Source organism: Camellia sinensis, chromosome 6 (genome assembly GCF_055761805.1).
Source record: "Camellia sinensis isolate YWXY chromosome 6, ASM5576180v1, whole genome shotgun sequence".
Taxonomy (NCBI): Eukaryota; Viridiplantae; Streptophyta; class Magnoliopsida; order Ericales; family Theaceae; genus Camellia; species Camellia sinensis.
Genome location: NC_138966.1, coordinates 188,392,360 through 188,417,703, shown reverse-complemented (window position 1 = coordinate 188,417,703; position 25,344 = coordinate 188,392,360). Strand labels below are relative to the sequence as shown.

The 25,344-nt window shown below is 39.1% G+C and overlaps 2 protein-coding genes across 2 annotated transcripts; both read right to left on the bottom strand.

Moving 5' to 3' along the window:
• Nucleotides 1–976: 976 nt before the first annotated feature.
• On the bottom strand, nt 977–6,234 carry LOC145793918 (uncharacterized). Its single transcript, XM_082876819.1, has 7 exons — nt 5,526–6,234; nt 3,810–4,699; nt 2,706–3,716; nt 2,306–2,398; nt 1,945–2,174; nt 1,627–1,886; nt 977–1,560 (listed from the first exon to the last, which is right to left on the bottom strand). The coding sequence occupies exons 1-7, from the start codon at nt 6,232–6,234 to the stop codon at nt 977–979; spliced, it is 3,777 nt and encodes a 1,258-aa protein (XP_082732945.1).
• Nucleotides 6,235–6,312: 78 nt separating this feature from the next.
• LOC145793917 (uncharacterized) lies at nt 6,313–6,798 on the bottom strand. The gene has a single exon (XM_082876818.1). It carries the CDS (start codon nt 6,796–6,798, stop codon nt 6,313–6,315), a length of 486 nt encoding a protein of 161 aa, XP_082732944.1.
• Between the last annotated feature and the right edge of the window lie 18,546 nt (nt 6,799–25,344).

The following is a 25,344-nucleotide window of genomic DNA, read 5'->3' as shown; positions in this document are numbered from 1 at the left end:
ATGTTTCATTGTTCTTAGGAAATAATGACAATATTCTTTGTAAGCTACTGATAGACTATAAAAATAAAAAAATAAAAAATTTACCATTTGAAAAGGGGTTTGCAAAAAATTGTTGCAAGACATCCAATCAAGGAGGTTTCCACAATTCCCAGTTTCTCAAATTGAATACATTATTTACTTATTTATCAAAGTGACTTGTATTATTGAGTTTATTAAAGCACAAGTTTCCAAATGACATGAGTTGATTCTGAATGACCTTATATAAACATAACTTTTGCATATAATTCTTGCACAAAAAAATTTGACATTTGTACTCCTTTCATTTTAAATCAAAATACACACATTAGTATAATTTATAATTTAAAAAATATTATTATTACATCATTTTAAATGGATTTTCAGTATGAAAATTGTGTTTGTTGATTATTTAGGTTGGTTGAAATGCATATAATAATATACTATTCAGTAAGAAGATATTGATGAGAAAGTTCAAATTTGAAACTCCAAACACTAGTCAGGATCAGCCTATTGTAAAGTGAATCCTATTGGGCAAAAAGATATGATATGCAAGGGGACTCTCATTATCTCAACAATTTTTCTTAAATTTGTACCTTTTGGTTTCCAGGTGGAACCCACACCAAGAAGAAACTGCTTTGTGTGATACAAAGCACACCATTGAGTCATTGACTAATATCAAGCATTCACAAATTATTAAACTCTTTAGAATACTACATCCATTTTGCTTCTTTGGCATTAATTTTTAGCTTTATCTTTAGGCAGTGTCTGTATATGCATATGATTATGTGTTTTTTTTTTTAAAAAATTTTCTTGTACAGTTGAATGTTGAATTTGATATAGCTGTCTAGATAATTACAAATACTCATGAATTTGACCTAAAATACAATTTTCTCATTATGACCTTTTTTTTTTTTTTGATCATAGGAATGCCCGAAGGCTACAAAGAAAAGCCCAAAGGCTACAAAGAAACATCCGCCAAAAGCAAAGCCGAGAGAGCAGCAGGAGGGGTAGAAACCCAATTAGAAGGTAGAGCTCCAAGAAGATGAGCTCGTGCTACCCAGTGAGCTACTTTGTTTGACTCCCTAGGAATCCAAGCAAAGGAAACTTGAGAAGAAGAAGACACAACCTGAATATCATGCAGGAGTGCAGCAATGTCCCAGGGAGGAACCAGCTCAGAAACACAAAAGGTGATCACTTCTTGGCTGTCACTCTCCACTTGAAGATTCAAAAGACCCAGAGCTCGAAGAAACATGCAAGCAAGACGAATAGCATGAGCTTCTCCTTGTTTAGCTGAAGAAGAGTAGGCTATAGAGGTCGCACCATCAATTAGTTTCCCGTGGCTATCTCGCAGAATGACAGCCAGCGCTGCTCTACCATCCGAAGAAGAGAAGCTGGCATCACAGGAAACTTTCATACAGCCAGGGAGGGGAGCGATCCAACGAGGGAGAGAGCGATCTAGAATAGAATTCTGCTGTGAAGGAGGCCTGGGGTGGTGATGGGCTTGTTCAAATTCCCACCAATAAGCACGGGCTTGTTGAGAAACTTGATGAGGATGCACAGAGCATTGTTGAAAAACCTAACTGTTCCTACTTTTCCATATACACCAACCAACGATGGCCACCCTACTCACCATCTCTTTTCTGTCAAGCACCTGAGAGCAAGAATGCATCAGAGATACCGTCCACTGGAGAGCTGAAGCAATCGGATCGGACCCAATTCGGAGCCCCAAATTACATCCAAACCACACGGCTCTCACCCAGTCACAGTGGAAGAGAATATGCTCAATGTATTCAACACTTTCCTGACATACTGGACAGTTAGGAGAAGGAGCACACTTCCGCCGAAATAGATTTTCTTTTGTTGCTAGCCTGTTACAACATACTCGCCACCAGAAATTTCAGATTTTCGGGGGGGACCTTTAAGGACCAAATGAACTGCCAGAAACCTTTAGGGGGCTGGACAGAGGAGGAAGTTATAGAGGAGCGCGCTTCCAACATCTCTTGTCGGGCCACCTGATAACCACTCTTGACTTCATAATTTCCTTTATTGGTATAGTGCCAGATCAGAGTATCTGCTTGACCCTCAAATGAGATAGGAATGACTGAGATATTACTAACATCCTCATGATTGACAAGCTCCAGAAGTTTGTCTCTGTCCTACACAGTGTGGATCGAATTGATTACATCCCCAACCCACTGAACTTGGCAGCCATCTGGTTTCAAACTGACTGGTTTAAAATGTGGAGAAGAAGGAATCCAACAATCCTCCCAAAAATTAATGGACTGACCATTACCAACTTGCCACCGAAGGCCTTTACGAAGGAGATCCCTCCCTTGGAGAATGCTTGACCATGCCCAAGATGCCCTTCTCCCTCTTCCAGCTGAAAGAAAATCCGAAGATGGAAAATAAATTCCCTTTAGAAGTTGGGCACAAAGGGAGTTGGGAAATTTAAACAACTGCCAAGCTTGTTTAGCGAGAAGGGCAAGGTTTAAAGCTTCAAAGTCTCGAAAGCCCATACCCCCATGAGACTTGGTGAGAGAGAGTTTGGCCCAACTCACCCAATGGATGCCTCTATCCTCCAGGTCGCCTCCCTACCAAAAGTTGCGGTTGCAGGAGTTAAGTTGATCGCTGAATTTTTTTAGGAGCATGAAACAGGATATTGCATAGGAAGGAATTGCTTGGACCACCGCTTTCACAAGGGTTTCTCTACCGACTTGTGATAGTAATCTCTGCTTCCACCCTTGCATTTTCTGAACAACTTTATCTATGAGACAATTATAAGCTTCAGACTTTGATTTACCCCAACTAGAAGGAAGCCCAAGGTATTTAGAAGTTTGTTGGGTAGGGGAGATGCCCAAACTACGGCAAGTATCTAGACGGGTCTGAGCTGGAGTGTTAGAAGAAAAAGCAATCCCAGACTTGTCCAAGTTAATGAGCTGTCCCGAAGCTAAGCAATAGGACTCCAGGGTCTGTTTTAAAGCTAGGCATTCCTCCGCTTCAACCTTGGCAAAAAGTAATGCATCATCAGCGAAAAAAAGGTATGTCAATGGAGGGCTACTGTGCTTGATCTTAAGGCCCGTGATCCGTCTTTCGTGAAGGCTCGTGGTTAGAGAAGCAGAGAGGACATCAGCGACCAGAACAAAGAGATACGGAGCAAGGGGATCACCATGCCTTAAGCCCCGAGTGAGGATAAAGGAAGCACGTTTCCTCCCATTAGCAAAGAGTGAGAAAGACACCGTTGTAACAACTGCCATAATCCATTGAATCCAAAGACTAGCAAACCCCATCCTCTCCAAGAGGGCAGATAAGAAATCCCATTGAACTCGGTCATAAGCCTTATTAAAATCCAGCTTCACCACCATTGCACAGTCGACCCCTCTCCGCTTTAGTTTCAAATGGTAGAAAACTTCATGGGCTATAAGAATATTGTCTTGGATTATACGACCGGGAACAAAAGCTGACTGATGGGGAGGAACCACCTGTTGGAGAATGGGTTTAAGCCTATTAGCCAAAATCTTAGAAATGATTTTTAGATTGAAATTGCATAGACTGATGGGACGATATTGAGAGAGCTTGACTGGATTTGAGACCTTGGGGATAAGAACTAAGTTAGTTTGGTTCCATTCTCGAAGAAGATGCCCATTCTCAAAGAAGCTCCGAATTTCCTTGGTCACTTCCGCCCCAATCACATCCCAATACTGGTGGTAAAAAATCCCAGAAAAACCATCAGGGCCAGGGGCTTTCAAAGGGCCCAACTAGAAAGCTGCCTTTTTTATCTCCGAGTCAGATACAGATCTTGTAAGAGTGTGATTCATTTCGGGTGTAACCGAATGTCGAACCCCTTGCAATACAGCATCCATAGACCTTGGAGGCTCACTCTTAAACAGGCTAGAGAAATACTCCAAAATATGGGAGTTAATGTCGTCATCCGTGGTCAACCACTGCCCCGCTTCATTTTGAATAGCACTTAACTGATTTCGTTGCCGTCTTTGAGTAAGAGAGGCATGAAAAAAAGAAGAGTTACGATCGCCATATTGTAACCACCTGACCCGAGACCTCTGGTGTAAGAACACCTTTTCCCGTAACATAGTTTCAGAAAGTTCAGCTTGAATACAACCTTGGGCATTAGAGGTGTCCGCAGAGGAAGGAGAAGCTTGAAGCCTCGCCAAATGCTCTTTCAAAGCTAGAATTTTTACCCGGTTATTTCCAAATTCACCCAAACTCCAGGCTTTAAGACCCCTGCGGCATGTTTTGAGTTTCTGACAAAATCGAAACATGGGAGAACCCGATTGGGACATCATCCAATGCTCTTGAATAACAGTGCGACAATTTGGAGAGGTAGTCCACATGGACTCAAAATTGAAGAGACGAGGGACTTTATCGAGGGGAATACAAGTATTGAGCAAGAGTGGACAATGATCAGAGCCGAAAATAAGTTCACGAAACACTTGGGCATAGGGAAACAACACCCTCCAAGCCATTATGGAGACCGCCCGATCTATGCGCTCTCGAACTATACGTGACCCCTGATGATTGTTGGACCAAGTAAACACGTTGCCTTTAAACTCAAGATCCATGAAAGCACAATCATTCAAAACAAATTGAAAATTTTCAATTCTTCGAGGATTCGGCACAGTCCCTCCTTCTTTTTCGGTTACAGACCCGATCTCATTGAAGTCCCCTATACATAACCACGACAAACGTTGTCCCTTGCAATAAGCCGGAGTTGGTTCCAGAAGACATCTCATTGACTAGCTCTAGCAGGGGCATAAATAAAAGTAGCAAGCCACTGGGCCCTAGAATCAGAGAGCACACACCTCAGAATATTTGCATTCTTGTATCTAACATCCAAACTGACCTCATCAGACTACCACAGAGCTAGACCCCCTGCCATACCCGCAGGATCTACATAACAATAGTTAGGGAATTGAAGTCGTCTTCGGATCCGTTCCAAAACCTCATTTTTATTCTTGGTTTCCATGAGAAACACCACACTAGGACGATGGGTTATGCATAACCCTCTGAGGATCTAGACTGTCAGAGGTCGTCCTATCCCTGACAGTTCCAGCTGAGGATTAGCATTGCCCATGTGATTGTTGAAGGCCAGCCACCAATGCCTTTAAGTTGCAAGTTTCGGATTCCACAGGAAAAGTGCTAAGGACCTAGGAAATGAGGGCCTCTGAATCTGCCCAAACAGTGAGTTCATCCCAAATTTCCACATTGAATAAGCGTGGCTCAACAAGCACACTAGCAGGGTTTCCCTTCGGTTTCAGAGATCTATGCACCTTACTCTTTCGAGGGCGGGATTTGCCCTCAGTGGAGGGAGGGAGGGAAAAGAGCTGGGGAGGAAAGTGTTGTGAGAGGGAGGTTCAGAGCCGGTACTAGTTCAAAGGATGGTTTAAGGGATTTTGTGGGACTTGGGCTATTGAGCTCCTCTGTAGAGGCCTTTCTTTTTAAAGATAGCCCATGAAAGGCCTTGGATAATAAATTAGTTGGGGCTTCCTTACAAAGGATGAGGGCTTTTGGTGAGGAAGTTGGGCTAGGAATGGGGCTGCTGTCAATAGGAAGGTTTGGGCCTTTAGACAGGAGGGAGGGTGGGCTATTAGGAGAGTTGGGGCTTTCCTTCGAAGGCTCAGTAACAAAGTAGGCTAGCTCAGCATGGTTTTGGCCCACAGGAACAGAATTTTCATTTAGATTTGGTCCAGGTCGAGAAAGAGCCAAAGAGGAAGGTGGTGGGAGCATTACCTCAGGTGGTGGCAAAAGCTGACGGTGCACAAGTAGTGGAGTAGGTGTTGTTACCCCAGGTGTATCCTCCCTATTGCCACGTGGGGGACAAAGAGGCGTTCTGTCCTGAACTGCCGATTCTGCCAGAATTACGGGCAATGAAGGTGGTGGTGCATCATGGGCCAGAGGACTAGTGTGGCTGGTCGGAGGGTCTACCCTCGGAGCATCCTTACATTCACTAGGAAGGTTAGAAGTACGCTGGAGTAAAGGGCTAAGACATTCCTCCAATTCATTGATCTGTTGCCTGTAAAATTCCACCGGAAGACCTAAATTGCGAGCTACCCTAGTTCTGAGGTCAGGTCCATAGCCAGAAAGACGTCCCACCTCACTAGACACAAATTTACAAGAATTTCTGTCATGGCCAATTCTACCACAATCGTAACAAAATTCAGAGAGGCGTTCATACTTGAAGGAAATCCAGGCCTTTGACATCTCGGATGAACCCTTGCTCTGTCGCTGCAGTATAAACCCCTTAGGGAGTGGAAGAGTGACATTAATATCCACCCGAATTCAGAGAAAACTTCGTGAAAGCAGAAGGCCGTCATTCGAAGCTTCCACTCCAATGAGCTTCCCAATCGATCCACCAATAATCTGCCCATTACGTCTAGTCATTTTGTCCAAGGGGAGACCATGAACTTGAACCCAGAAGGGACAGCAATTAAATTCTATCTCAGGTATAGCTTTCTCAATAGAGAGTGGTTGGAGAACGAGGAGGTTATCCATTATGAACCACGGGGCCGTTCGAAGAACCATAGTTCTGTCATCTGCATTCTGAAAGCTAAAACAATAAATGTTGTCTACCCAAGGGGATATAGAAACCTCAGCCTTAAGTTTCCAAGCTCCAAGAATGATACGGGAGACCGCTTGTTTGTTAAGGGATTTAGGAGCTAAAATCTTGCCGATTAGACAAAGGTGCGAGTTATCAACACTCTCATCTGTACCTTCTTCCAGATCGATGGTGAAGGGGTCATTCGAACCTTGCGTTTGCGTCGTCATATGCTCAAGCAAAGGAAATGGAAGGGGGAATGAATGTAAAATGAAAGTAAAGCTGGGTAGGGAAGAGGGAAGGGTGAAGGTGAGTAAATCTCAGACCCAGAACCAGGGTACGAAAAGTAGGGAAAACGGATGAGTGGACGGGTGAGGGGGGAGGAAAGGAGAGCAAAAGGTGAGAATAGTGGTGAGAAAGGATAGCCAGAAGAAGGGTTCAGGAATAGAGACGAAGAGATGGGACAGGAAAAAGGAGAAGAGAAGCTGGGATAAACCCAGAGACCATACCCAACAGTGGGAGAGAGCTTCTCATCGCAGAGAGAGAAAAAAACATTCATTGTGACTTAGAATTATAGATATTTCTTTATCAAAGTTCATCTATTGACAAAGTTTGCTGGGAAAAAAAAAATTCTAATTATCTTTCCATTGCAAAACAAAATTCCCATTTTACTTATCTCCTTCCTTCCTCACTCACACCTTTTTCTTTCAGCCTTTCCTAGCCACCGTTATGTCTTCCTTCATCTTTAGCCACTACTCCAACTCCCAATTCCTTGGTCCATTTCAACTGCCATTGACATTTATTCAATCGCCTTTCTTCGTGATATATAATCCCCACCCCCAATCAACATTTCCCCCCCACCCTACCCTTCATTTTCCACTGTTTACCCTCTCCACTCCCATTATCTTTTCTACTAGCAAAATTAAATCCAACCCATCACAAAATGAGTAATTACTCTATATGAAACCCTAATTTTCACCCAAATCATAACAACTTTCACCAATTTCCTTTTTTTTTTTTTCAAGTAATGTACAATTGAGTTTTCCTTGAGAGGCTTTGTAACAACCCTCACTCTACTCTAGTCATGCTTGCATATATTACATGATATTGTCTTGATATGTTGCATTTTGCAAACCTTGATTTGTTTTGCTTAAGTGTTTCTTTCATGTTTTGTACCTTGCTTGGTGTGAGTTTAGCCGAGGTCATCTTCAGTCTAGAATTATCTTGGAACCACTTTGTTTGGCCTCCTCCTTCGCCCTGACATATTGGCTGAGATGTCATTATCTAGGCCGAGGTGTTCATCACCAAGGCCGAGATGTGTATTATCTAGGCCGAGATGTTACCTTTGCACCTAAGCGATCTTGTCCTGGAGTGGTATGACCTAGACCGAGGTGTGGCACATCTAGGCTAAGGTGTGGCACAGCTAGGTCAAGTGTTGTCCTTCCTAGCCGAGATCATTGTTCCCTTACTTGCCGATGCCTTGTTCTTAGCCGAGACCACTACCTGCCGGAGTGCCTATGCCATCTTGCTTGTTGAACACACTTTTGTCATAGTCTTGTCTTTTCACTCAGCCACCTTTTTGAGGAGAACCAACACAGTAGTGCCATGTGTCCTAGCTGAGTGTTAAGTCAGCCAGTAGACCTAGAAATGTATCATTTGTTGTATGTCTTTGTTCTTGAGGAGAGAGAAGCTCTAGAAGAGGGAGAAGGAGTTCTTAGAGGAGGAATAGATTTTCCAAGCTTGATCTTCACACCTTGAGCCATTAGATTCGTGTCTTGAGGTTAGAATCTTAATCTACTCTTGTTGTTCTTATTGATCATCAAGCTGCATTGCATGATTGAACCTGATCTGCAAACCATGCACCGATTTAAATTTTGGTTTTAGAAAGAGAAAGTGATATTCATGTGTTCTTGAATAGAAGCCTTGTTTGATCTGAAAGCTTGCATCGAGATTCATGTTTTTGTGTTTGTTTTCATGAAATCTTCGAGTATGGGTACCCATGTCCATATTTTTGAATTCATAGCATGAAATCTCAGATTTTGTAATGATAAGTTATGATCTTTGCATCCATGTTCTTCATGGTCAAGTTCTTCAAGAAAGGGAAACCTAGATTTTTCCGACTTCATTTCCTTGAATGTGGCCATCGGGACCACGCCTCGGCAAGGAGGTGTGGGACCTCGGCCAAGATCTGGTTGGTGCCCATTATGTTTTCCCGAGATGAGGAACAGTGTTTTGTTTTGGTTCGACTTAGTTTTGAAAGAATGCCGAGATCATTTGCATTCATATAAAGCTTGTTTGAAAGTGCATTCAATAGACTTTGCCATGTGTTTGTAGGACTTGGACTCTCGCTTGACCCCGACGTTGAAGAACTATGTGAGTGGTATTTTTAATAAAGCTATGTTATAAAGTTTTGATAAAGCTTTGGCTTGTTTTGAAAAGTATTTGTTAAGCATGAATGATTATCCCTATTTCTGTATCAAGTGTTAGTCTTGTTTTGGATAACAACCTTGAAAGTCCGTACGTGTTAGGGGACTATAAGCATTTGTAGCACAACCCTTGAAAGTCCGTATGTGTTAGGGGACTATAAGCATTTGTAGCACAACCTTTGAAAGTCCGTACGTGCTAGGGGACTATAAGCATTTGTAGCACAACCCTTGAAAGTCCGCACGTGCTAGGGGACTATAAGCATTGGTAGTACAACCTTTGAAAGTTCGTACCTGCTAGGGGACTATAAGCATTTGTAGCACAACCTTTGTTAATGTCACCCCTCGAAACTTGAAAGCCTTGAAAGACTTTGCTTGATGAAGCTTGAAAGACTTGTTAGATGAACTTGTTTTGTCTTTGATTTTGTACAAGATATAATGTGTGTCGTTCGATAAGGATCTTGGATATTATTCATGCAAACCCTTTATTATTTGTACCATTCACTGAGTATCTAAGCTCACCCTCTCTATATATATGTAGGTGATGAGCAGGACGGCGGCGACGCCGCCTAGTTGTGCCTTGCAAGTTGTTTTGGATTCGCATTTTGTAGCATCTTGAAGATCATGCTTCTTAGCTTGTATTTCTTTGTATTTCGTATATGATGGTTCGAGAAGCCTTTTGGTCAAGATGTATTTTTGTACTTCATTTTATTGTACCCAAGTTGTAAAGCTATGTGAAGATGTATGCCATTTCATTTGACTTATGCACCGCTCTTATGGACTAATTAGATTTGTATATACTGCTTCTGCACATGTTAGCCCCATATGTAATACTCTGATTGTGTATGAATCTTGAAAGTTGGCCTTCGGTAATCTCGGATTACTGGCCATCATGGCACCATTCTACTAGGGGCGGTATGGGGTCGTGACAGATTGGTATCAGAGCACAAGTTTCTTATAATACGTTACTCACACACTTCGAGTCCTAAAGAGCATAAGATTTCCTTTAGAATTGATGTTAGGATTGCATCATAATGCTTGCTACTTGACAATGTGTGCATCATCTCGGCGTGACTATTTGTTATTTGCATGCATATTGTTTGATCGTTTTGTTTTAAAGTCACATTTTGCATACTCATAGCATCATGAGGAGGGGTAGACTACTAGTTAGCCGAGATCATCCCGAAGACAGATTGGACCGATTAGAGAGATTGGTCAAAGGTTTGGTCCGTGAGTTGAGACAACCTAGGCCACAAGACGCCAGTATTACTTCTACCCAGGCCAAGCAAACAAATGGCCGACATGCTGTTCCACCTCCACCTCCTCCAGCGCTGCAAGGGCCTTCGCAGTAAGCTTTATATGGAGATGGCACCATAGCCCTGATTCGAGAGTTTAAGAAAATGAAACCGCCGAGATTCTCTGGGGGTATTGAATCGATGAAAGTCGAAGCATGGGCTTTGGAAATGGAGAAGTTATTTGAGATTTTTCCCAGCACCGATGCCCAGAAGGTGTCATTAGCAGCATTCACGTTGGACGACGACGCACGAAGATGGTAGATAATGACCAGGGAAGGTAACCCAGGTTTGACTTGGGCTAGATTTTTGGAATTGTTCTACAACAAGCATTTTCCCCTTAGTGTCCGAGATCGCAAGACCACAGAGTTCCAGACTCTGACACAAGGCAACAAGACAGTGGCAGAATATGACCGTGTTTTTACCGAGCTGGCGAGATATGCGCCCCACATGGTCGATGATGAATATAGAAAAGCCAGGAAGTTTGAAAGTGGGCTTCGTGGGCCGATACAAGATCGAGTTAACATGCTCAACATGCCGACTTACGCCGGAGTATTGGACAAGGCCATCCTTGCAGAAGCCAACTTGAACTGATATTAGAATTCAGGAGAGAGCCAGAGGAAGAGACAGAACTATGATAGTCGCCGGGTTCCGTTTAACGTCAAGAAGAAAGCAAATGTGGGCAGCTCCAGCAACTCGAACCAGGTAGGTAATGCTAAGCCGACGCGTGGAAGTTGTGGAAAACCGCATTCTGGAGTTTGTCGTTGGGCATCAGGAGCCTGTTTTGAATGTGGCGAAATGGGTCATTGCGTGAAAGACTGTACGAAGGCAAGGACTGATGATGTTAGGAAGAATGGGAGTAGCTCGGGCTCTGCACAGAGAAATAACATCGGAAGGGCCTAGACGAGACAGGGCAGAGTTTTTGCATTGGTACCAGGAGACACTCAGAATGCTGAGACAGTCGTGTTAGGTATACTCCCAATCTGCTCTCAAGATGCATACATAGTGATTGATTCGGGTTCTACACATTCATTTGTATCTGCTAAGTTTGCCGAGAAGTTAAATAGAGAACAAGAACCCCTTGATTATGTGTTATATGTATCTACTCCATCTGGAAGAACTATGATTGTTGCATCCATTTATAGGGCGTGTGTCGTTGTGATTGAAGGCGTAGAATTATTAGTTGATTTAATGCCGTTAAGCATGACTCACTTTGATGCCATATTGGGAATGGACTGGTTAGTAACGAATCATGCATCTATTAATTGTGTTTCAAAGAGTGTCCCACTGAAACCCCCAAACCAAGCCGAGGTTATTTTCTAGGGTAAAGGAGTTGTACCCCCACCTTACTTAATCTCATCCATGAAAGCCTATAAGTTGATCCAAAAGGGGTGTCAAGGTTATCTATGCAGTATACTAAGTGAATTGAATGGAAATGTTGAGTTAGCCAACATCCCAGGAGTTAGAGAATTTCCCGACGTCTTTCCAAATGACTTGCCTGGCCAATTAGTCGATAGAGAAATAGAATTTTCCGTTGACATCATGTCGGGAACGTAGCCTATCTCCAAAACACCCTATAGAATGGCCCCAACTGAACTTAAGGAACTGAAACTACAATTACAAGAATTGTTGGACAAGGGATTTATTAGGCCGAGCACTTCACCTTGGGGAGCACCAGTTCCATTTGTCAAGAAAAAGGATGGTACACTTTGTCTTTGTATCGACTACCGAGAACTAAATAAGGTGACCATTAAGAATAAATATCCATTGCCGAGGATTGATGATTTACTTGATCAACTACAAGGGGCACGGGTCTTTTCTAAGATTGATTTGAGGTCGGGCTACCATCAGCTAAAAGTTAAGGCCGAGGATGTCGAGAAGACTACTTTTCGAACAAGGTATGGCCACTACGAATTTTTGGTGATGCCTTTCGAGTGACCAACGCTCCTGCAGCATTCATGGATTTGATGAACAGAGTTTTTAAGCCGTACCTAGACGAGTTCGTGGTTGTTTTCATCGACGACATACTGATTTATTCCAAGAGTGGTGATGAGCATGAGCAGCATTTGAGACTAGCCTTATAGATCCTAAGAGACAGGAAATTATATGCCAAGCTTAGCAAGTGTGAATTTTGGCTTTCCAGCATTTCATTTTTGGGCCATGTGATTAATGAAGAAGGAATCTCTGTTGATCCAAGTAAGATTGAAGCTGTCGTGAATTGGCCGACGCCGACTAATGTGTCCGAGGTTCGCAGCTTTCTGGGTTTGGCCGGCTATTACAGGAAGTTTGTGAAGGATTTCTCAAGGATTGCAGTACCACTGACACAACTAACTCAGAAAGGAGTGGCGTATGAATGGACCGAAGATAGGGAATCAGCTTTTCGGGAGTTAAAGATGAGGTTGGTTACAGCACCGATACTTATACTACCGTCAGACAAAGAAGAATTTCAGATTTTTAGTGATGCTTTACATAAGGGATTGGGTTGTGTGTTAATGCAAGGAGGTAAGGTTATAGCGTATGCATCCCGTCAGTTGAAACCTTACGAAAAGAATTATCCTACCCATGATTTAGAGCTAGCAGCCGTGGTGTTTGCTTTGAAGATTTGGCGACATCACTTGTATGGGGCTTCTTGTCAAGTTTTCACAGACCATCAAAGTTTTAAGTACTTATTCACTCAAAAGGAATTAAATTTGAGGCAGAGAAGATGGCTTGAGTTATTGAAAGACTACGACATACAAATTCAGTATCACCTAGGTAAAGCAAACTTAGTAGCCGATGCATTGAGCAGAAAATCAGTTGGAAGTCTGGCATGCTTAACCACGATTTCAGTGGAACCGACCATTATAGAGGAAGTGAAGGCCAGACAAATGGAAGATGGATTCTTCAAGAAAGTTGCCGATGAGATTGTCACTAAGCCGAGGTCAAGGTACACTATTGAAGATCAGGTACTTAAGTTTGAAGGAAGACTGTGCGTGGCCAACATTCCAGAGTTGAAAATGAAGATTCTGCAGGAATCTCATGGTTCCAGATTTGCTGTTCATCCAGGGAATACCAAGATGTATCAAGATGTGAAACAAACTTTTTGGTGGCCGAATATGAAAAGAGAAATAGCCGAGTTCGTATCTCAGTGCTTACATTGTTAACAAGTGAAAGCAGAACATCAGAGGCCAGCAGGGCTACTTCGACCTTTGCTGATTCCTGAGTGGAAATGGGAACGTATCTCCATGGACTTTGTGGTTGGTTTGCCGAGGACACGAAAAGGCATGGATTCAATTTGGGTTATCATTGACAGATTAACCAAGTTAGCACACTTCTTGCTTGTTCAGACTACATTCAATGCTGACCGACTTGCTGTATTGTATATGAATGAGATTGTGAGACTTCATGGAGTGCCGATGTCCATTGTGTCAGACCGAGATCCGAAGTTTGTTTCTAGACTTTGGCAGAGTTTACAAAGAGCTTTGAGAACCGAGTTGAAGTTTAGCACAGCTTTTCATCCCCAGACCGATGGACAAACAGAGAGAACGATTCAGGCACTCGAAGATATGCTCAGACTATGTGTGTTAGATTTCAAGGGAAGTTGGGAAGTACATTTATCGTTAGTAGAATTCGCGTACAACAACAGTTATCAAGCTAGCATTGGCATGGCGCCGTACGAAGCTTTGTATGGAAGGAAGTGCAGATCACCGATATGTTGGACTGAAGTGGGAGATAAAGCTTTGATTGACCCTGAGCTAGTTCAAGTTACAACTGAGAAGATTAAGCTCATTCGACAAAGGATCAAAACTGCTCAAAGTCGACAGAAGAGCTATGCCGACTAGAGAAGAAGATAGTTGGAATTTGAAGTTGGGGATCATGTGTTCCTGAAGGTTTCACCAATGAAAGGAACTTCTAGATTTGGGAAGAAATGTAAGTTAGCACCTCGTTATATCGGGCCGTTTGAAATACTTGAGAAGGTTAACCCAGCTGCCTATAGACTGGCTTTACCACCGGGACTAAGTCAAGTTCACAATGTGTTCCATATTTCGATGTTGAGGAAGTATATCCGGGATCCACTGCATGTAATTGATTATTCCGGGATTGTGGTTAGTGAAGATTTAGGCTACGAGGAGAAGCCGATAAAAATTATTGATAGACAAGTGAAACAGTTGAGGAACAAATCGATACCAATGGTGAAAATTGAATGGAAAGAGCATTACGGCAAGGATGCTACATGGGAAATGGAAGAAGAAATGAAAATCCGTCATCCGGGGTTATTTGTAGAGCAAGGTAATTTAAGCTTGGGGACCAAACTTCTTTAAGGAGGGTAGGATGTAACAACCCTCACTCTACTCTAGTCATGCTTGCATATATTACATGATATTGTCTTGATATGTTGCATTTTGCAAACCTTGATTTGTTTTGCTTAAGTGTTTCTTTCATGTTTTGTACCTTGCTTGGTGTGAGTTTAGCCGAGGTCATCTTCAGTCTAGAATTATCTTGGAACCACTTTGTTTGACCTCCACATTCGCCCTGACATATTGGCCGAGATGTCATTATCTAGGCCGAGGTGTTCATCACCAAGGCCGAGATGTGTATTATCTAGGCCGAGATGTTACCTTTGCACCTAAGCGATCTTGTCCTAGAGTGGTATGACCTAGACCGAGGTGTGGCACATCTAGGCCAAGGTGTGGCACAGCTAGGTCAAGTGTTGTCCTTCCTAGCCGAGATCATTGTTCCCCTACTTGCCGATGCCTTGTTCTTAGTCGAGACCACTACCTGCCGAAGTGCCTATGCCATCTTGCTTGTTGACACACTTTGTCATAGTCTTGTCTTTTCACTCAGCCACCTTTTTGAGGAGAACCAACCCGGTAGTGCCACGTGTCCCGGCTGAGTGTTAAGTCAGCTAGCAGACCTAGAAATGTATCATTTGTTGTATGTCTTTGTTCTTGAGGAGAGAGAAGCTCTAGAAGAGGGAGAAGGAGTTCTTAGAGGAGGAATAGATTTTCCAAGCTTGATCTTCACACCTTGAGCCGTTAGATTCGTGTCTTGAGGTTAGAATCTTAATCTACTCTTGTCGTTCTTATTGATCATCTAGCTGCATTGCATGATCGAACTTGATCTGCAAACCATGCACCGATTTAAAGTTTGGTTTTAGAAAGAGAAAGTGATATTCATGTGTTCTTGAATAGAAGCCTTGTTTGATTCGAAAGCTTGCATCGAGATTCATGTTTTTGTGTTTGTTTTCATGAAATCTTCGAGTATGGGTACCCAGGTCCATATTTTTGAATTCATAGCATGAAATCTCAGATTTTGTAATGATAAGTTATGATCTTTGCATCCATGTTCTTCATGATCAAGTTCTTTAAGAAAGGGAAACCCAGATTTTCCCGACTTCATTTCCTTGAATGTGGCCATCGGGACCACGCCTCGGCAAGGAGGTGTGGGACCTCGGCCAAGATCTGGTTGGTGCCCATTATGTTTTCCCGAAATGAGGAACAATGTTTTGTTTTGGTTCGACTTAGTTTTGAAAGAATGCCGAGATCATTTGCATTCATGTAAAGCTTGTTTGAAAGTGCATTCAATAGACTTTGCCATGTGTTTGTAGGACTTGGACTCTCGCTTGACCCCGACGTTGAAGAACTATGTGAGTGGTATTTTTAATAAAGCTATGTTATAAAGTTTTGATAAAGCTTTGGCTTGTTTTGAAAAGTATTTGTTAAGCATGAATGATTATCCCTATTTCTGTATCAAGTGTTAGTCTTGTTTTGGATAACAACCTTGAAAGTCCGTACGTGCTAGGGGACTATAAGCATTTGTAGCACAACCCTTGAAAGTCCGTACGTGCTAGGGGACTATAAACATTTGTAGCACAACCTTTGAAAGTCCGTACGTGCTAGGGAACTATAAGCATTTATAGCACAACCCTTGAAAGTCTGTACGTGCTAGGGGACTATAAGCATTTGTAGCACAACCTTTGAAAGTCCGTACGTGCTAGGGGACTATAAGCATAAGCATTTGTAGCACAACCTTTGAAAGTCCGTACGTGCTAGGGGACTATAAGCATTTGTAGCACAACCTTTGTTAATGTCACCCCTCGAAACTTGAAAGCCTTGAAAGACTTTGCTTGATGAAGCTTGAAAGACTTGTTAGATAAACTTGTTTTGTCTTTGATTTTGTGCAAGATATAATGTGTGTCGTTCGATAAGGATCTTGGATATTATTCATGCAAACCCTTTATTATTTGTACCATTCACTGAGTATCCAAGCTCATCCTCTCTATATATATGTAGGTGATGAGTAGGACGGCGGCGACGCCTAGATGTGCCTTGCAAGTTGTTTTGGATTCGCATTTTGTAGCATCTTGAAGATCATGCTTCTTAGCTTGTATTTCTTTGTATTTTGTATATGATGGTTCGAAAAGCCTTTTGGTCAAGATGTATTTTTGTACTTCATTTTATTGTACCCAAGTTATAAAGCTATACGAAGATGTATGCCATTTCATTTGACTTATGCACCGCTCGTATGGACTAATTAGATTTGTATATACTGCTTCCGCACATGTTAGCCTCATATGTAATACTCTGATTGTGTGTGAATCTTGAAAGTTGGCCTTCGGTAATCTCGGATTACTGGCCATCATGGCACCATTCTACTAGGTGCGGAATGGGGTCGTGACAGGCTTGCACATTAATATAATTTCATAGTAGTGAAAGTAATTATTTTAATCACATATATTACATTATTTTTTGGATAAATTACAAATACACCCTCTGAGATTTACTTAAAATATGAATTGCCCCTATGGTTTGGAAAATTACAAATACTTCATTGTCAGAATTTTTTATGTAACAGAATTAATTGAAAAAGTGAAATTTCTAACTCTTCACCTATACAATAATAAAATTATCTGATTTATTAATTGAAATAAAATTTTAATATTAATTGAAATAAAATTTTAATATTATTTAAAACTGTTAATTAACTTGATGATTTATTAATAAAAGGACCTATTTGTTATGAAATTAGAAACCTTAGGGGGCATAATGTAATTTCTAGAACTACAGGGGATAATTTGTAATTTAAGTAAATCTCAGGAGGTGTGTTTGAAATTTATCCTTATTTTTTGTTAATTGGTTTATAATGCATATTAATTATCAAGCTATTAGATTATTGTTGGGGTAAAATGGGAATTTAGAAAAATAAAATTGCTGATTTAGGGGATGTAATTTTCACAAATGTGAGGGAATCAATTATATTTTAGACAAATCTCTGTGGATGTTGTACGAGCATGAAATAATCTTTTCGTATAATCATGTTGATCAAGTTTGCACTCCTCCAAACGTTGTCGCTTTACTACCTGAAAACACAAACGTGAGCTAGCCGGTGGGTGTGTATCGGTAACCTCTCCGATGCCTAAGTCAGCAAATAGACAATAGACACAAAAGCTCTGTGTATTTGAGAGTAAAAATTGTGATACCTGTATATAGGTCCTGCTATGAGCTTTTATAGATTCTGTTTGGCACAATCCTAGTAGGATCCTAACTCTCCTTGTAAGAGTTCTTCTAGGAATCACACACCCTACTCACTACTATCCAAGTGGGGTTTGCACAATCCTAGTAGGACTCTACTCTCCTTAGCAGAGCGCTTCTAGGAGTCTCAAGCTCAATGAAGAATGTCTATCATAATAACACTATGTTTTTCACCAACCAAGTCAGATGGTTACCTCCTTTGTTTAAGTTGTTGCAACCTAATTGAGCGAGATTACCTCGGCTATACACTCAATTAAGTAATGATGTAAATGGCATTCGGCTGAGCTATACCAAGCCTGGTCTCCTTTCTCACCAACACCTCAGCTAACCACCAGGCCCACTTGTTTAGGTAGCTCGATCCAAAGTACCCCTGCCCAGCTTGGAGTTCATATAACATGGGACCAAGCTACTCGAAGCCCATACTCCGGCCTTTAGTCCAGCCCAGAACAGAGACTAAAGGATCGTAGCTCGGCCAATATTTCTTTATAAATTACCCTCTCAGATATATATTATTCACCAGGAGAAAAAAAAAAAAAAGTGTTTGGTGATGGTGTGGAAGTTTCATTATCAGCCGTTCATTTCATTAGCGAAGCAATCCAACAGCTACGATGAAGCCACATCACGCGTGGAGGAGAGGTTACACAGAATGACGTCGTTTTAGGAACAAACATTCCTAAAAAAAACATGGATTCAATGAGGGAGTCTTCATATTTTTGTCTTCTATTTGTCATGTTTGCTCCAAAATGACCTCGTCATTCTGAGAAACCATGAGATGTGACTCCATCACAACCATTAAATTGTTCCATCTATAAAGTAAACGGTTGATTTTAACGAATGATGGTAGTAGTAACAGTGGAATTTTTCCTATAGGCAAATATTTCTTCAAATTTAAATTTGATAAAAAAATTAATTAAAATGGTGTTATAATCATTTCATCAAATCAATATCAAATAGAATGAGAGATAATTTTTTTATCAAATCAATGGAGATTTATCCTTTCATCAAATTTAGTAGGTGATCGTTGGGCAGGAGGTCCTTTCGGACAACCAAGCGTTAAAGATTCTCTTAAGATTTAAAATTTTCACTCCGATGGTAAATTTAAAATTTTCCTCAACCATGAATGAAAATTGACATTTAGCTAAAGAAAGCCCGGTTGTTTAGAAGGATGTTTGGTTCAACGGTCACCTACAAAAAGGATAAAATCTCCTTGATTTGATGAAAAATTTAACTTTCCTTTCATTTGATATTGATTTGATGAAATGGTTGGAGCTGGGTTTCACTGCAGTAAAAACACACTTTAGTGGCACTACACTAGTGACATGTTTTTAAAAAATGCCACAAGAATAATATTTGGTGACACATTTTAGAAAAATGCCACAGAACCACAAACATATAAGACTTTAGTGGTATTTCAATAAAAAAATGTCACATCAATTTTATGGCATTTTATAAAAAAAAAAATGACACAAGAAATTGTTTTAGTGACATTTATCAACAGATGCTACTAAACTTTAGTAGCAATGGCATTTTTTAGAAAATGTCATTATACTAGGTAGGTGCAAGTTATTTTTTATGGCATTAGGTGAAAAGTGTCATAAACAAATATTTTATAATATTTTCAGAAATGATACTAAATCAAAAACTTTCCAAGCTATATAATGGCATTTTTTGGAAAAACAAAAAATGACAAATTATTTTCAAAATTTTTAAAATGCACAAAATAAATAAACACAAATAAATTAAACTCAATATAACATGTTTTTTTAACTGTACTTGTCATATGTACAAAATTGATTAACGGCTTTATATGACTAAACAGGAAAAATAAAATTTCCAATTGCTTTCCTATACAATGATAAAGTTTCATGAATTTTAGTCCCTGTAGTTTCAATTACTAACTCAATTTTCACTCTAAATTTACGAATTTATCTCAATTTCTTTCAATTGCTTATAATTGTTGGATAAATTATATTAATAATCCTTACATTTTGTTCTTCCATATAGTTTTAATTGACTCACTTTTGACACTTAATTTTAGATTTTACGTCAATTTATTAGAATTGATAACAGCTTTAGGGTCTTTAATAGAAAATTTTTATTGGATTGGTTAAGGTTGAGTCATTTAATTGACCAATTATTTTGTTTTACTCCGTCATCGATGACAAGTTGCATTTGTCATAAAAAAAAATGCTATCAATTAGATCAATTTGAGACAAAATAAAAAATTAAAGGTTAAAATCGATTCAATTAATTACAAATACTAAAATGACATAATAGCCAAAATAGCAGGACTAATAGTGTAATTAGTCTTACTTGTTAACATTTTTAAATGACAAATATGCATATAAGTGATATATGTCATACTTTTAGAGGTAAAATAATAAATTTTCTCAACTCGTTGAGTTAATCTTAACAAATTCAGTGATCATTTTTTATCAAAAACACTAATGGTATTATTAATTAGATTAAATTGACACAAAATTAAAAACTACAGGTTACAATGGATTTAATAAAAAATATAAAGACCAAATTTAATATTTGCTTTTTTTATTTAAAATATGAACAAACTCATTCTCTACTTTTTTTTTTTTTTTTTGGTGAAGTACCAATAAATCCCAGAATGTGATCTTGTGAGTCCTCCATTTTTTCTTATAAACCCAAAGTCCCATTAAAGTAGAAATTACATAAAAGGGTAGTCACTTACATGTTTGGATTTAATTTGTTACGGATAAAAAGTGATTTTCTCAAAATGTAAAATTACACATTTGGGCAATTTGAACTATAGAAGTTATGGATTTTCCCTCGTTCTAAAATAAATCCAACATTACAAACAAAAACCTAACACTCTAATGTAACACTCCAATAACGTAACATTTCAATGTAACGCACTAAAAAACTCTTTAGTGTACTTTTACCAAACGCAACAATTAACACTCAAAAAAAAAAAAAAAAAATCTTTGGTGTACTTTTCCTAAACGTAATACGCCAATATAAAAAATTAAAAAAAATAAATTCTTAATATACTTTTCCCAAACGTAACACTTCAATCAATGTAATTCCAAATGTAACACTTCAATGTAACATACTCCAATATAACATGCAAAAACACTAAAAAAATTCCATAGTGTACTTTTTTTAAACGTAACACTCACAATTTGAAATTATACATTTATTCAAAATTTACTAAGGAATATTTGTACTCTTTTTGGAATGGTTTGAAGAATCTCATATTCTTTTTTTGTTTTTTAGTGTTACATTGAAGTGTTATGTTTAGGAAAAATACACTAAGAAGTTTTTTTTTTTTTTTTTTTGTTACATGGGAGCGTTACGTTTAGGAAAAGTATACCAAAGAGTTTTTTTTGTGTGTTATATTAAAATGTTACAATAAGAAATTTTTTTATAGTGTTATACTGAAGTGTTATGTTTAGAAAAAATACACCAAATTTTTTATTTGTGTGTTATATTAAAATGTTACAATAAGGAATTTTTTTATAGTGTTATACTGAAATGTTATGTTTAGAAAAAATACACCAATTTTTTTTTTTTTTTTTTTTTTAATGTTTTACATTAGAATGTTACACTAAAGAGTTTTTACGTATTACATTAGAGTGTTACACTAAGGAGTTCTTTTAGAGTATTATATTAGAGTGTTACATTTCGAAAAAGTACATCAAGAAATTTTTTTGTATGTTACATTAGAGTGTTACATTAAGGAGTTTTTGTGTGTATTACATCAGAGTGTTACATTAAGGAGTTTTTTTGCGTGTTATATTAGAGTGTTACATTTGGGAAAAATATAACAATGAGTTTTTTGGTGCGTTACTTTAGAGTGATACACTAAGGAGTTTTTTTAGAGTGTTATATTTAAGTGTTACGTTTTGAAAAATTACAGTAAGGAATTTTTTTATGTGTTACTTTAATGTTACGTTTGGATGTTAATTAATGTCAATGTTACAATAGGGATGAACACCACAAAAAGGAGCGAACATCACACCAATAACACCACAAACGGGATAACATCATCCACCTACAAATCACTCCACTAAATCTCCACAAAAAAAAAAAATAAATAAATAAAATAAAGAAACGTAAAAACCTACCTTATCCATGCACACCCAACATTAGGAAAAAAATCAAAACAAAATCACACACAAAGGCAAACAAGTAAATATTGAAAATCTCAAATCAAGGAAATACAACATACCCAAAATAAAAGGATTAATTGGTTTGAAAGAAAACTTCTAGGACTAAATGTAATAACTTTTCTTCAAATGGGATTTATGAGTAATTTTTTCTTTTTTTTTTCCTTTTTATATTATACAACAAAGGAAATAACGAACCTAAAGAAACAAACCAAATTTGATACAATAAAATCTGCATACCAGATCGACATAAAGATAGAGAAGGAAGTCCAAAACTTTTGAAATTGGTGAAGTAAATTTGATTTTGGCGGGTCAAAGAGGCGGGAGCCAAATAATGAAGCAAGGGTTTATCATTTTTTTATCTTTCATGCCATCCTTATCTACCATCTACACCACAAATTTGCTGTGTTTTCATCTTCTACGATCAGAGTTCAATAGGTATTCTTTCTCTCTTTCTCACTCTCATCAAACACACACAATACCTCTTTCTCACTTATTTATGATCTTCTTGTTTTAGGCATAAAACTTGATACAATCTGAAAATCTAATTTTGTAACTCATGAATTTATTAATTTTCATCTTTATATATAAAAAGTTAGTTGTAATTTACTATTATTGTATTTATGTTGTGATTGTATATAATGCCTTGCAAGTGTTTGTTTAAATGCTTCAGTGAGATTTTGCATTAGGTTGCTCTGTGTTTTTTTTACAAATTACTCAGTTAGATCACATAGACAAACTAGTTACATCAATGGACCACTTTGAAAACCGTAATATCGATTGCATGAGAAGAATACAGACTTCAGCACAATATTACATGGAAAACATTCAATTACTATGACAGAAGAAACCAATTCTGGACATTAATTCCAGTCTAATTTAAGCACTGAACTAAGATTGATCTTCTAGGGATTAATTATTTTACAGTATATTTAGAGTTATGGTCTTCAAGGCATGACTAAATAGATTCGGAAACATAAGTAGCCATAATAGATTCAGAAACATAAGCAGCCAAATACTGTAGAAAATCAAATCAATTAACAATCATGTTTACTGTACGTGCACGTGTGGAGCAGCCAAAACATTTGTAGAATTATGAATTTCTACGTGTGTTTTACATGGATGAATGGTCATCACTAATTAACAAATTTGGGTACCAATGCCAATAACAGTGGATAGAGTTAATTGGCATAACAAATTTTGATAACAAAATTTAGGATATAGCTTGTTGACAATTCCCTTAAGACAAAACATGTGTCAGATGGCTAGATTATGTAACGCCCTCAACATTATCCATCAAAATAGGCATGCATTGATATATAAAAGTTCCACATTCTTCCACTTATCAGAGTTTCATTACAAAAAGTAGTACATGTTAACGACAAAAGCAAATGCCCTAAAGGCTTACAGCTTTCCAAGTTAACACTTGGTTACAACAAAAGAGTACTAACTCATTTACACATTAAGTCCTTGGCTTGAATTTACATGTAATACATCAAAAATAAAACGACAAAAGTGTGCCCGCCTCTAGCCTCCCAAGCTATGACCTTGGAGGTGGCATGCTACCTGTACCTGAAAATGATATTCCCATATAGGGTGGGCCACAGCCCAGTAGAAATACACTAAACCAAATATGAACAATGACTAAAAGATTAGCAGTTGATAGATGGCCAACACAGATACTTTCTCTTATCACACTTTACAGTTTCATGACATACAAGTCCATGTTATAATTCATTTTCCAGTTCCTTTCAATTCTCAATTTACAACCATGGCTCAGAACCTGGCCAACAACTCATATGAGACAGTAACTCATATCAAACACTTCCCATTTCATAATAGATAAGCATACTAGCTATATCACACAACAACAGATAAGCATACAAGCTATATCATCACTTCCACAGATATGCATATGAGCACTATCACACTTCCAATGACAAGCATATGAGCTCTGTCAATACATCACTAGATAAGCATATGAGCTCTATCTACGGAGTCCATCCCCTATCTCCTCCCAACAACATCCGGTTTAGAGCTCCATCCCCTATCTTCCCCTAAACCGTGGAGTACATCCCCTATCTCCTCCAACACAACACAATGCATATAAACAATAATTATACACATCATCACACAACACATAAATTAACGTGTTCTTTCAATCATCATACTCAATGACTCATTCCAGTGATTAGTTTCCGTTTGCCTAATCATCATGCATTGTTTACAACAATCACGACTATCCTCCACCGATAGCCCAAAGTAGTTATTTCTATACAGAAAATAAATGCAACAATGGATATATAATCAACATTTCAACTAGGTGAGTGATAAATAATCCAACTACACCCTTTAACCCTTTCCCTTTTCAATATCCACATTCTCAATTCAATTCCTCATTTCCAACAATTAATTATACAAATTAATCAATCAATGTAATTAGGGCATTTTCCATAATTAACATTACGACCCTTAGGTTCCATTTTCATTAATGTTTTATCATTAATTTCACTTTTTGCATGCCAAACACGCATCTAGGCTTTATTTAGCTAAACCCCAACCTTTGTAAATTTGCACAAAAGCCCCAAATTTTCACCAAATTACCAAACCAACCCCAACATCTCAAAATACTAAAATTTAAAGACAAAGCTCATAGAAAGGAGTAGGATATCCCTACCTCAAATTCGGAGCTCAAGGGGTGAAGATGAAGAAACTCAACGTGCTCCAAAACTCGAAATTTTCGGATCAATGTAAAGCCCTCGACGATCAACCCAACTTTCGTAAAGGCCAAAGATGAGCAAATCACTCTTATTAGATCAAATCTAAGAGAGAAGGGCCGGTTCTAGAGTGAGAAGCTCTGAAAATGGCTTTTTGGAAAAGTAAGAGAGAGGAAAGATCTTGAAAAAGTGATCTAAAAGTCGGATCTCGGATTTATATAATAGTCGCCCCGCTCGAGCGTCAAACTCCCCGCTCGAGCGGCACTCACAGACTCCCACTCGAGCGGCCAATCCCCCGCTCGAGCTCCGGATGCACACTCCCAGAATTTTTACAGAACCAGGTCTCCGCTAGAGCGTCAACCCTCGCGCTCGAGCGTCACACACAACAACCCGCTCGAGCGTCAAAACTCCAGCTCGAGCGTACAACTCTGCAGAGGAGATACTGGAAGATGGAAAACTATGCTCGAGCGTTGAAAACCCAGCTCGAGCAGACAGACAACAACGAAGGGCCCGTTCGAGCGTCAGAATCCCCGCTCGAGCGTGAAGGCCAAAATCTGGGCAACTACTCTTGGTTTCTAAGTTTAACCAACCTGTTTCAAACTCGCCTAACACTTCCTATAACTCAAGTACAAAGTAAGAAAGGATGTACACCAGGTAATAATCAACTACTATCATCCACGGACACATGTCC

Coding starts and splice junctions, on each gene's coding strand:
- LOC145793918 (XM_082876819.1), bottom strand. CDS start 6,234: ATGTCAAAGGCCTGGATTTCCTTCAAGTATGAACGCCTCTCTGAATTT. Junction 2,175..2,305: donor TCGGTGGCAAGTTGGTAATG/GTCAGTCCATTA, acceptor CACACTGTGTAG/GACAGAGACAAACTTCTGGA. Junction 1,561..1,626: donor GAGTAGGGTGGCCATCGTTG/GTTGGTGTATAT, acceptor ATCCTCATCAAG/TTTCTCAACAAGCCCGTGCT.
- LOC145793917 (XM_082876818.1), bottom strand. CDS start 6,798: ATGACGACGCAAACGCAAGGTTCGAATGACCCCTTCACCATCGATCTG.